Source organism: Astatotilapia calliptera, chromosome 23 (assembly GCF_964374335.1).
Source record: "Astatotilapia calliptera chromosome 23, fAstCal68.1, whole genome shotgun sequence".
NCBI classification, from domain to species: Eukaryota; Metazoa; Chordata; class Actinopteri; order Cichliformes; family Cichlidae; genus Astatotilapia; species Astatotilapia calliptera.
The window spans coordinates 8,625,633-8,637,372 of record NC_137443.1 but is presented as its reverse complement, the minus strand read 5'-3'; the positions used below and the strand labels follow the sequence as shown (position 1 = coordinate 8,637,372).

The window sequence follows — 11,740 nt, the reverse complement described above, 5'->3', positions numbered from 1 at the left end:
CACCAAACCAATTTAGTTACAAGCGAAAATATATATCGCTTTATTGAGCATTAATTATGACCTTTATTAATAACTTTATTTGAGGTCACAGACCAGATATAAATTCATAAAAAGTTGTTATATGTTGGTCAGCACCAACTTTTCAGTCAGTGCATTGGCCTAACTGAAGCACCTTTTCACAAATAAAAAGACTTAATCCTTTCAGATGTATGCTGTATTTGTTAGTGGATGATAATACATTTAAAAAAAATGTAGCAGTCTGCTGAACCAATGCAAATATATTTCAATAAATGAAAACGCCAGAAGCTTTCACTAAGTAGCACATAAAATGTTTACATTTGCACAGATCATAGTTACACATTTGGGATTATCCCTACGGTAATTTAATTGTGCAATTATTATGATATTATGAACTGATTCAAGGTGTTAATAATAATTGCAACAAGCTCCGGGGCTTTGTTCCTGCAGAGGGTGGCCCTGTGCTGCTGCTGCTGCTGCTGCTATGCCTGATGACTCACAGAGGCTGGAGGCTGGTTGATGCTTCCCAGCAAACACTAGCCAGTTCATGTGATGTTCCAAATTACCTACCACATAATTAGCTGCATGTTACATAATAAGCTCTGCTGGGCTTAAAACACTAGATTAGTTTCTCTGCTAATAGACCTTGTGATGCCCTCACTGTGCTTGATGCCATATTATGACTGGTGGGAAAAGAATGGATCCAGGCAACAGATTGTGATTACAAATTCTGACTTTTTATTTATTTATTTACTTATTTATTTATTTACAAAAATCACTATGGGATGCACTCACACACAAAAAAGAACAGGTGGCTTTTCCAGATCTTTAGAGCAGGCTGTTTAACATTTGGTTGTTATAAGCATAATTTGTGCATTACATAGCAGTGATAGTCTGTCGAATACTTTGAACCTAATTAACATGAATTCATATATATAAATATGTGTGTGTGTGGATAGATAGATAGATAGATAGATAGATAGATAGATAGATAGATAGATAGATAGATAGATAGATAGATAGATAGATAGATAGATAGATAGATAGATAGATAGATAGATAGATAGATAGATAGATAGATAGATAGATGAATTCATGTTAATTTTTCTTCAACAAAATATCAATTGTACAGTTGCAGCTGCCACATAAAATAAGCACTGAGGCACATTTGGTCTGTTGTAAGTAAGATATTCAAGTATGTTCAAGCTGGCCTTTTCGTCTGAGAGAAAAAGTATCAACAGTAAATCAACAGTAACCATCATCATGTCATTTCTGCAGCCTTTTACTGAATCTAAATTTTCTTTAAGTGAGAAAATAAGGATTTGGATGCTGTTTGCACAGAGGAGTGAATTTAAATGAACACTGAAATGCAAACAGCGAGGAAGACTAAACTGGAAACTGAGATTGATGTGTTCTTCATTGTTCAGATGAGAGGAATAAGGTTCAGAATGCAGTCTTACAGTGGATTTCTCTAACTCCCTTTAACTTCTACATATCGTTCAATATATGTGTAACAGATGGGGAAAAAAAGTGGACATTATCTGAATTAAGAAATAAGTTTGTGTTTTTGTGGACGACCGTATCTGACCTCAAACACGGGGAAAAGCTGCAAGTGACAAGCTGCCTGAGAGACACTAACGGGCAATAATGAGGATCAAGATAATGACAGACTCTACTCAACATGACACTTTTTCAAATAAATATTTGGCAGCATCGCATGATACAGCCTATGATTTGCATTGTAATTTCTACACATTTGTTGTCTCATTATTCTAAATTTTCAGTGCTAAGTAGGAGGACTGAATTGATTGGATTTTGAGAAACATTAATAAAAACAAAAACAAAACAAAACAAAGCACAATCATTTTAGAAAACATTAATCATTCCATTAATCTTATCTAAGCAAACAGCACTAATCAAGTGCAGCAGGAAAACAAAAAAAAAGTAAAAATATGAGCCCAGTGCAGTCACTTATAATGTTAAAAGATGCAGACAGTCTGATTTGAAATACTAAAACTAAATCTAGACAAATATCAATCTTTTACAGTTTTGCTAATACACTATTAAAAACTGAAATATGTTAGTTTGTATAATTTATGTAAACCACTCTTTATATTTAGGTCTACCTAGGCTTGCTTTTATAAAAGATAAGCCAAAATAAACCCTGTTAAAACTAAAGCAAATATGGATTTGGCAAACTGAGCTCATGTCACTAAAGAAGCAAAAGTGGTTTGTTTGCATGTGTATGTCTAAATGACCTATTTTCAAAAGCCATGACCAAAGGGCACACCCACAGGTACACAATAGTGACAAATATACTTTGCCAACTCTGAGGTTTTTCATATCATTGCATAATAAAAAAAAACCGACCCAGTTCTTGCCAGGTCTTAAGTTAAATAAATACAAAACAACACATGACACATTACATTATGTCCTTAATGTCAACTAACTGTACCCCATGATTCAGTATCTCGTAGAACTACCTTTAGCAGCAGTAACTTGAGGTTTTCTTATGACTTTATCAGTTTCTCGCATGATTGTTGAGGCATTTTCACCTTCACTCTTCTTTAAATGTTGCGTCATTTCCTTGAGGTTTGTTGCATTTGCTTATGTACAGCTCTCTTACAGTCCTATAAGAGCATTTCAGCTGAGTTGAGGTCTGGACTGGGCCACACAACACATTGATTCTTTTCTTTTTCAGCCATTCTTTTGTAGCTATGCTGCTGTGTTTGGGATCTTTGTTGGGTTGTATGAGCAAGTTACAGCCAAGCTTTGGTTATGGGACTGATGGGCTCATAGTTGACTCTAGAATACTTTGGTATACAGAGGAGTTCATCGTTGATACAATGATTGCAAGATGCTCAGGTCCTGTGGCTGCAAAAGCAGCCCAAATCATCACTCCTCTACCGCTGTGCTTGATATTTGGTATGAGGTATTTGTGCGGATATGCTTTGTTTGTTTTTCTCCAAACATGGCGCTGTGCATCATAGCCAAATATCTCCACTTTGTTGCAGGAGTCTTGAGGTTTGTTCACATGCATTTTCCACACTCCTGGGAAGACTATCAGTTGTTTTCAGTGTTTTCCACTTGTGAATAATCCTTCTGACTGCACAGTGATGGACATCAAATTGTTTGGAAATAGTCTTCCAATTGCTCCCAGATGGATGTACAGCAACAATTAATTCTTTGAGATCATTGCTGATCTCTTCCCTGTTTAGCATTATATTAACAGACCAGCAAGCTTCAAGTGCATTTGGTTATCAGCACCTGTTTGCTACTTGCTTACTCTTAATTCCTTTCGAAGTTAGGGTGCTACTAGTTTTGCACACTATCTTTCTCTATTTTGGCTTAATTTTTTTTAAATAAGTAATGAAACAGCGTAATATGTCATGCACTGTTGTTCATTTGAGGTTGCATTTACCTAATTTTAAGACTTTCTAAGCACCAGATGTTTTTTATCATTATACCCTAATATGTAAAACCTGATAAAAAAAAAAACTGATAGAGGCTATAGTGGCTTTTTACTTTGACTGTAAGTTGCAATAATAATAATAATAAGTGCAAATCCGACTGCATGAGAGCAACTGACAGGTATAAGGTGTGGAAAACATGGATGATACAGTTTGGTTTGTTTGCTTCCTTACAGTCTGATAAACAGAGAGATTGTGGCCCACGTCTATTCATGGCCCAGGCTGGTGACAAAAGATGCGGCCTGGACACACATTCCAGTCTGCTTCCGCTCCAGCACACAAGCTCAATCCCAGGGATTTCCCCTTTCAGAAGCCAGAAAAGGAGGCTACAATATCACCTCCTTTAAATCGGGAGACAGGATGGAGGTACTGCTGTCATTCACTCTCCAACTCATTTCCTGATTTAGGTTTCACTGGAAGTCGGGAGCTCGCAATAGAAAAAAGGGGCCAATTAGGCCATGACTGTTTTTACATTTTAAATTTTGACTTTTTCTGAAAATGTGCTGATCTACTAAGAAATCAGAAAAGCTATTCCAATGGCATTATTCTGAACGTGAATAATTCTGCTAAAAGGCCAATCATTAACAGAGATAAATAGAATCTTGATCTTCTTGGAAACCTGTGCGTCTCCTCAGTAGTGAGCCGTTACAGTTAATAATTCCTAAGCCCTGCAGTGTAGATTTAAGTGACCAACAATGGAATAGCGTCTTATTACAATAAGGACTGAAATTCACGACTATTTGACAACTCAAGCAAGAAAAGATTGAAATAAGGGCTGTTCTGTGCTGCACTCACTCTAATGGCATTTGCTTAGTCTTTTGGAAACAACAGAGCAAGCAGAGGGACAAATCAGGGCTCTAACAATAAGCTCTAATAAAGACATTTCTCTGGGAACTTAAGCGTGATCGGCGTCACTATCAGTTGCTGTTTATCTCATTTTCGAGACTCCTTAATTGTGTGTGCTACGAAGCACAGACTCATACACATACTACACCGAGTGTGGACATCCAGACACACTCGTTGATGTAGGGGCACACTTCAGACTGGAGTGTCTGGTCTGAACAGCTCTGTAAGGCTGAGAAGTGTCTCCCTAATTAGAGGGAGCCTGGTGCAGGACATCTATATAGGCCATCAACAGGGCCCTCGCTGGCTTTGTTCAGCAGCCTCTTCTTACACGGAAGCTGTCACTTTACTTTTCTATAAGCCTGAGCTCCTTAACAGTGTTGTGTGTACCCAATCACTGGAACAGTTTGTAGATATTTTCAAGGATATAGCTGCGACACAACAGTCCTGTGATTGTATATTGAAAGAAGAATATCTGATCCATTTTTTAGGACAAAACTTTAAATGCCGTTTATTGATCTTGATCAGGGAACTAAAAGAGTTCAAAAACTCCTGATGAGAGACATTAAATGGCCCTGCTTTGTTTTGTTTATCCGGCTAAGTTGTCACACCATTTTAAGATGTAATTATTTCTATCTCAATTTTGCATAGAAACCTAATTATTCACTGAGATATAAATTAGATTCCACATTCATGAAGACCATGACCCCCCAAACTCCTGCAGGATACTATTCAGGGGCAAGCCTCTTTCTCTCCCCTGCTCTGAGATGGAGAGTAGCCACTGCAGCTGCTATTCACATCAACCAGATAATTGTTAATGAAAAGTCATTGGATGGCATTATGTTGTCCACGGGATCATTGTTCATTTCCCCCCATCGCCACTGAGATCTATATGGAGAACCAGAGTGTTTCCTTTGAGTTTTGGTATTCAGGATCTGTTGCCTGGAAACTAATAAAGGGGCAAATCATCGACTGTATTGGCCAAGATGGGCCGCAGACTGGCCCTGCACAACAATGCAAGGTTTGTAAAAAGGCGTTGAAACAAGTTAATGACGCTTGTTGAACAAAACATTAATGGACTTCTTCACGGTATAATATGGCATGAGATGCGAGTTGAATGGGGGGGGACTTTAGCTGCGCACTTTAATAAGTTTGTGTGTTTTTACTACTGGGAGGAGCTGGATATGCACACATACACACCCACCTATTTGATGAACTTGATACTAGAAAGTTTGTGCGGGACTGAAAAGAAAAAACAAACTTGCACCTATCTCAGAAGGGATTTAACTTAAAAAAAAAATCCCCCTCTTTTAATTTTAATTTTCAAGTCATTGAATGGGCCGTTGATTAATTGCCCATCAGCATGATTTGAAAAGGGGTTGAATAGTGGAGGGTACTGCTGCACTAAAGGCGCAAAACGTTAGGGAGAAGAGGCAAAGTGGGAGGTGGGGCCTCGGGAGTTGGACACATTTCTCATTTTTAATCTAACATTTAAACACCCAATAATATTGCACCGGCCCCATTTACTGCACCGACTTCTTAACCGAAGCGGACAAAAAAAAAAATGCACTGCAGCCCTGTCACCCCGAGCAGAATAAAGGGAATCAAAGGATTTTTCCCTTAAATGGACTAATTTTCTCCTTGAATTATGAAAGTAATGGCTAGGTAACAGCCTGTGCTCAGTACCCGACGGCTTAATGCTTCCTAAATCCTTCCACGTGGCTCCACTAGTCCTGGCAATTAGGACTCATTATAGCCTCATAAAGGATCTCATTTGTAGGATTACTTAATAGACAATGGAATTTTATCGTGCAAAATTATGGAAAAATAATATTAGACCTCGCATGGTGAGGCGAGGGCGCGCGCCACGCATCATTCCGCTTGGTTTACTTTCTCTCTCCCGTCCTCTCTCTGGTTCAGGACTGTTATCTGTACCATAACAACTGCGCGTCTTCCTTGTCAAACGCTGAATTCGCTTTATTAGAGCAATTACTGTCTGTGTGACTGACATGTCTGTTTTTATCTTTATTATGGTTGGATTTTAAAGATTTTGTAATTCTCTCAAAGAGTGCATCGAAAGTCACAGCTGACTAAGTGCTTCGGTTGCCTTGTTTGTTGTAAACATGTGTGTTTGCTCTGCGATGATGAGTTTCATACAGCAGGTTTTTCAAGAAAAAAATGGTGACAAATAACTTTTTAAAAGTTGGAATCCACATGAGGCTATTTCTATTTTTTTTTTCTTTTTGGCCTTATTTGTTTTGCTACAGACAGCGGACAACTTAATATCTGCGGTGTTGTACCTGTACCGTCTGCACCTTAACCCCGCTGACGGCTCACATATGAAGGTTCGAGGCGTTACTTGGCAGATGAAAGCAGAAGCTAAACCTACCGGTGACCCGCCTGGGGATCAAACTCGCTAATTATTGTCACAAGATGAGGGATTAACGCATTTCTGAAATAGCTGCCTGTTTACCCCCGCACAGACTGGCCATTATAAACACTTTCTAATTGAATCCTAATCGCCGTCAAATAACCCCAGTCCAGACTCGCCATGAGTTCATAATTCTTTAATTGCTAGAAGTGAAACCTGGACCAACCGGATTCAATGTACGATTAGTCTGCAAAGCAATTATTGCTCATGGTCGCGTGGACAATTCCTTAAATCTCATTTGCGAACTATCAATCCTTAGCCTTGGACATATATCGTTCATTCCTATGTCAGACTTATCAGTAATTTAAAAGAATGTGAATAAACCAATAACTGACTGCAGGTCAAATTTGGAAAAAAAAGAAAAAGAAAAGAAGAGTGAATCGCGTATGTAAAGCACGTTTTGTCAGAAATTTGAAGTGTTATGGATACTAAACAATCTATTTATATAGTTGCAGGTGTTTCCAAACAGCTGTTCAGTAGTGACAAGTTTGAATTTTCAAATCTCACCAGCACGTTTTAAATGTTCGCAATATCTATCTATCTATCTATCTATCTATCTATCTATCTATCTATCTATCTATCTATCTATCTATCTATCTATCTATCTATCTATCTATCTATCTATCTATCTATCTATCTATCTATCTACCTACCTACCTACCTACCTACCTACCTACCTACCTACCTATATTAGGTTTTGTTTCAAATGTATTACAAAGTAATACTTCAGTCAGTGTGAATGTGCTGAAAAATGTCTTTGTAGAACTTTCTACACAGTTCTCAAAATAATAAATAAATTAAAAAAATCCCTGATTATGTTATGTTACCAGTCAAGACTTTTGTAAATTCGGCATAAAAAAGCAAATCTTGAAGCTGTGATTGGAGGCCTATATGAGACATCACGTGGTCTAGGTCACTGACAGTATAAACCCCAAGAGCCGGGTGCGCACGTGGGTGACGCTGCAGGGCCAACCCTCCTCGGGCTCTCTTTTGTTGGACCATCAAACATAAGCACCTTTGGAAATCCCGAGGGGCTCAGATGAGAAGCAGCAATCATCCTGCTCACCGAGTGATCACTTATCAGCGACGCAGCCATGTCGAGGTCATTTTATGTTGATTCTTTAATAATCAAGGATACGGTGCGACCTGGACCAACTGAGCATCCAGGACAAGACTTCCTTATTCCAATCAGCATGCACTCTCCGAGCGTAATGACTGTCACCGCTCCCGTGTGCCCCTCCAGGAAAAATGGGACTTTCTGTGTTTGTCCACTGTGCGTCACATCCCACATCCACTCTTCCCGCAGCGGCATTCCCATGCTGAAGAGTCAGTTTCCAGGAGCAGAGCCACAGTATTGTCAGAGAATAGCACATCAGCAGTCTCCTGCACTCGCTCACCCTGGACATACACCTGTCTGCACGCCCACCTTCAGCGTCACAGATCCCAGGAGATACCATTGTCTCTCTATTGGTAAGCACGTGTTTTCTACTGTCTCGGCTCATGACTAGAGCTACTGTCCGGCACATATTTGTGTACTTATTAGAACTCGTGTTATACTTTGTAGCAGTAAGATCAATGGTATGCACTTTGTTTTTACGCACGACGATTTACGCGCGATATTTCACCTGTCTTGGATTGAGCGCGCATTCACAGACGAAGTACAGAACTAAAACATGACTCAAAAAATGTTTGTTTCCTCTAACAGGTGCCTCCGAGAGTAACCACATACAGAATGGCAAGAGGATGCGCACGGCTTTTACAAGTACGCAACTCCTGGAACTTGAAAGGGAGTTTTCCACGAACATGTATCTTTCTAGACTCAGGAGAATCGAAATCGCTACATATTTAAACCTGTCAGAGAAACAGGTGAAAATCTGGTTTCAGAACCGCAGAGTGAAGCACAAGAAGGAGGGTAAAGCCACCCAAAGGAGCGCGCACAGTGGTTGCAAGTGCACAACCGGCCACACAGACTATTCAAGGTCAGAAGACGAGGAGTCTCTATCTCCGGCCTCAGCCTCTGAAGAGAAAGAGGTGTCACCCATCTGAGAGCAACTCGGCTCAACAAGTTCCACTGCTGGCGCATCCTCTGCCCTGCTGCATTTATGGATCACGGCATCACCCAGCCCCTGAGCCAAATATCTGCTGCATGAAGCCTGAGAAGAAGTTCTGAAAACATTAATTGTTCTTCGCTCCATGTTCTTTATAATGTTCAAAACAAATGTTTAATGTTTAAAAACCAGTGTGGATAGGTGTTTGTGAAATATTTGGGAACACGGCCAACTATGTGACTGATGTTATGTGGATCCCCCCGAGGTTCTCACCTACACTACCTTGTTAATTATCCCCAGTAAATGATTTCAGTTTTTGCCGGAAATACGTTTACAGTCAGTGACGTGTAGCACAGAAAACCCCAAGAAATAGTAAAGGTCTGACGTGTAAACCCGAAACCTGTATGTAACAATTTGTAAACTTTGTATATCTGTATTTATTGAAATAAACATGACGAGCTGACCTAATAATTTGTCATTATTGACTTACTATGATTGATTATGCACATGCTCACCCGAATCTCTAATATTTCTAACACTGATAATTAATACAAAGTGGAAAAATTTATTTTTGCGTCTTTGAGAGTCGAGTTGATTTAAAAACTGCTCGCAGGGATGATTTTTTTCACTTTTCCATTAAAAATATGTAAATATTCAGTATTATAAGTGAAATATTACAAGGTTTCAAACGTACATTCATTGTAATTTTATGAAGAAAAAAGCCCCCCTTATATAATTTAATTTAAACACAATTAAATGTTTTTTTCAAAAAATTACAATTCCACCTTAAAAAAGATAAAGTTGTTTTATTGTATTACAAAGACTTTGTACTTTCCTAGCCTCTGGCTCATTAAACCGTGAGTTCAGTTATCTTTTAGCATTTCACCGAATTAAGGTGTTTCTGTCACGACAGCTATCATTATTAAGCTGTCATTCCTAACCAGTGGTCTTATTCTGTTACACCTCAATGTCCACTGTGCGTATTTTATTTAAGAACATTATGAAGCAGAGCTCAATTTACAAGATCTAGCTATCTAATTCAAAATGGATGAAGTGAGCTTTATGAAAGTGTAATTTCTCCTTAGATGTGACCACAAAAGGGTACCCGATAACGCCCCCGGGGAGCAGCCAATAGTCCATTAATGTTCGCTTTTGAAAAGATTTTGGTTGTCCAAAGCGAGTTTAATTGCGTTTTCGGTCCCACGTTGGTTGATTATGCTGCTATTGCTTGAGACCACAGAACAAGTATATATAGAAGTGGGCAAAGGCTTTGACAGGTTAGATTGTCCTGCCTTGGGACTCGCATTTAGCCCAGGACCCCCGACGGCTGTGTGCTGAGAGAGCTTTGAGAGACAGCTACAGGGTTCCTCCGAGCGACAGAGAACGATTTAGTCACTGTTTCATTAGGCACTATTTGAACCTTTCAACTTATGGTGAATTAAAGGGGGCACGCTCAAATGGAAAGGCTCTGAGGAGGGATTACGTAGGAGGGGCCACTGGAAATTAGCTGACGCCTAATTTAACTCGTTTCTGTCAGAGTTTGGGATACATTCCTAATTGAGAGGGGAAGCAGGTGAAGTTTTGGTCCCACGCAGGCCCATTCAGAGTAGGAATAAATGGTCCCCATTCACATCCCGCTGGTGATCATATATTATTGGGGGAAAGCCATCTAATGAATATATATTGAAGTTCCTATTAATCGAATTAGAGTTCCCTTGCAGGTGTGAAAGACCAGTGCAGCATTTAAAGCTATTAACAATAGAATAAACCACAGTTTCGACAAAGACTCTCCCCCTTTTCAGCCCCACAGGACGTGACCTCAAACTGTAAGGTCTATATAATGATGGGCTGAAGCTCCTTTTTCCAGGTCGAACGGCTATCTCTTCTATAACTGTCACAATGACGAACTTTTCCGATCACACGGAGGTTACACAGATATTTGAAATAATGCCGGGCTGAGACTGTGGAGCATAAATTCTGCAGTAAAGGGACTGTAGCAACCAATGCACAGAAAAACGAGAGCACTCCAAAGTCGTCCTGCATCGGCCACCATTGAAAATACAGCAATTACGCATGACAAAAGACAATTAATAAGAGCGCTTTTGAGCCTGGTGCAGCTGCTGTCTCATGCGGAGAGATGGGCTGGAAGAAGCTGAAGTACCCGAGGGGGGTGTTGTCTTTTTTTTTTTCCTCCAAGAGAGGTCCACTTTATTTATTTATCAGCAGTGTAGCATTCAACTTCCGCACATATATCTATTCCATTCATTTAAATCACTTATCAACGGGTTTCCCCTGGGACACACGCTCTGATCTCACGTTAAACACCTGAACGTTTTTACACTTAAACACATGGATCTGAAATTATGATACTGGGTTACTTTTTCGGACCAAGCTACAGTCGAAATGTGTATTATTTAGGCTATAGTAATTAACTAATATATTTATATGGTGGCCAATTTCCTTCTCTCTCTCTCTCTCTCTCTCTCTCTCTCTGTGTGTGTGTGTGTGTGTGTGTGTGTGTGTGTGTGTGTGTGTGTGTGTGTGTGTGTGTGTGTGTGTGTGTGTGTGTGTGTGTGTGTGTGTGTGTGTGTGTGTGTGCAAGACAAGGATGTGATAATTAATTATTACGTTGACCTTTCAAAAAGTCAAGTGGTTGCATCCATCTTTGTATAAACGGGGTCAGGTACATTCACACATGGAGCGCTATGGAGACCTCATATATTTGTATTAATATCAGCTTAAATGAACTTAACTACATATATTGTTGACTTTTGTATGCTGCATTGTTGATCCAAAATGAATCCCATTTTTTCCTTGTTTACACTGTTTGGAGGTTTTTGGAATTGTTTTTAATATACATCGTAATATAATGCGGGATTCTGGTGAATGTTTAGCATGTTGTGTATCATGCAGTCACTGTTTTCGTTTTC

The 11,740-nt window shown here is 39.4% G+C and overlaps 1 protein-coding gene across 1 annotated transcript; it reads left to right on the top strand.

Moving 5' to 3' along the window:
* Nucleotides 1–7,717: 7,717 nt before the first annotated feature.
* Nucleotides 7,718–9,278, top strand: gsx2 (GS homeobox 2). The gene is made up of 2 exons (XM_026159474.2): nucleotides 7,718–8,232; nucleotides 8,468–9,278. Exons 1-2 carry the CDS (start codon nucleotides 7,857–7,859, stop codon nucleotides 8,806–8,808), a joined length of 717 nt encoding a protein of 238 aa, XP_026015259.1. The 5' UTR covers nucleotides 7,718–7,856; the 3' UTR covers nucleotides 8,809–9,278.
* The last annotated feature ends 2,462 nt before the right edge of the window (nucleotides 9,279–11,740 follow it).

Bases quoted from the DNA above. Each gene is read 5' to 3' on its own strand.
- gsx2 (XM_026159474.2), top strand. From the start codon at position 7,857: ATGTCGAGGTCATTTTATGTTGATTCTTTAATAATCAAGGATACGGTG. The intron at 8,233-8,467 runs GTAAGCACGTGT...TTCCTCTAACAG, and splicing joins ATACCATTGTCTCTCTATTG to GTGCCTCCGAGAGTAACCAC.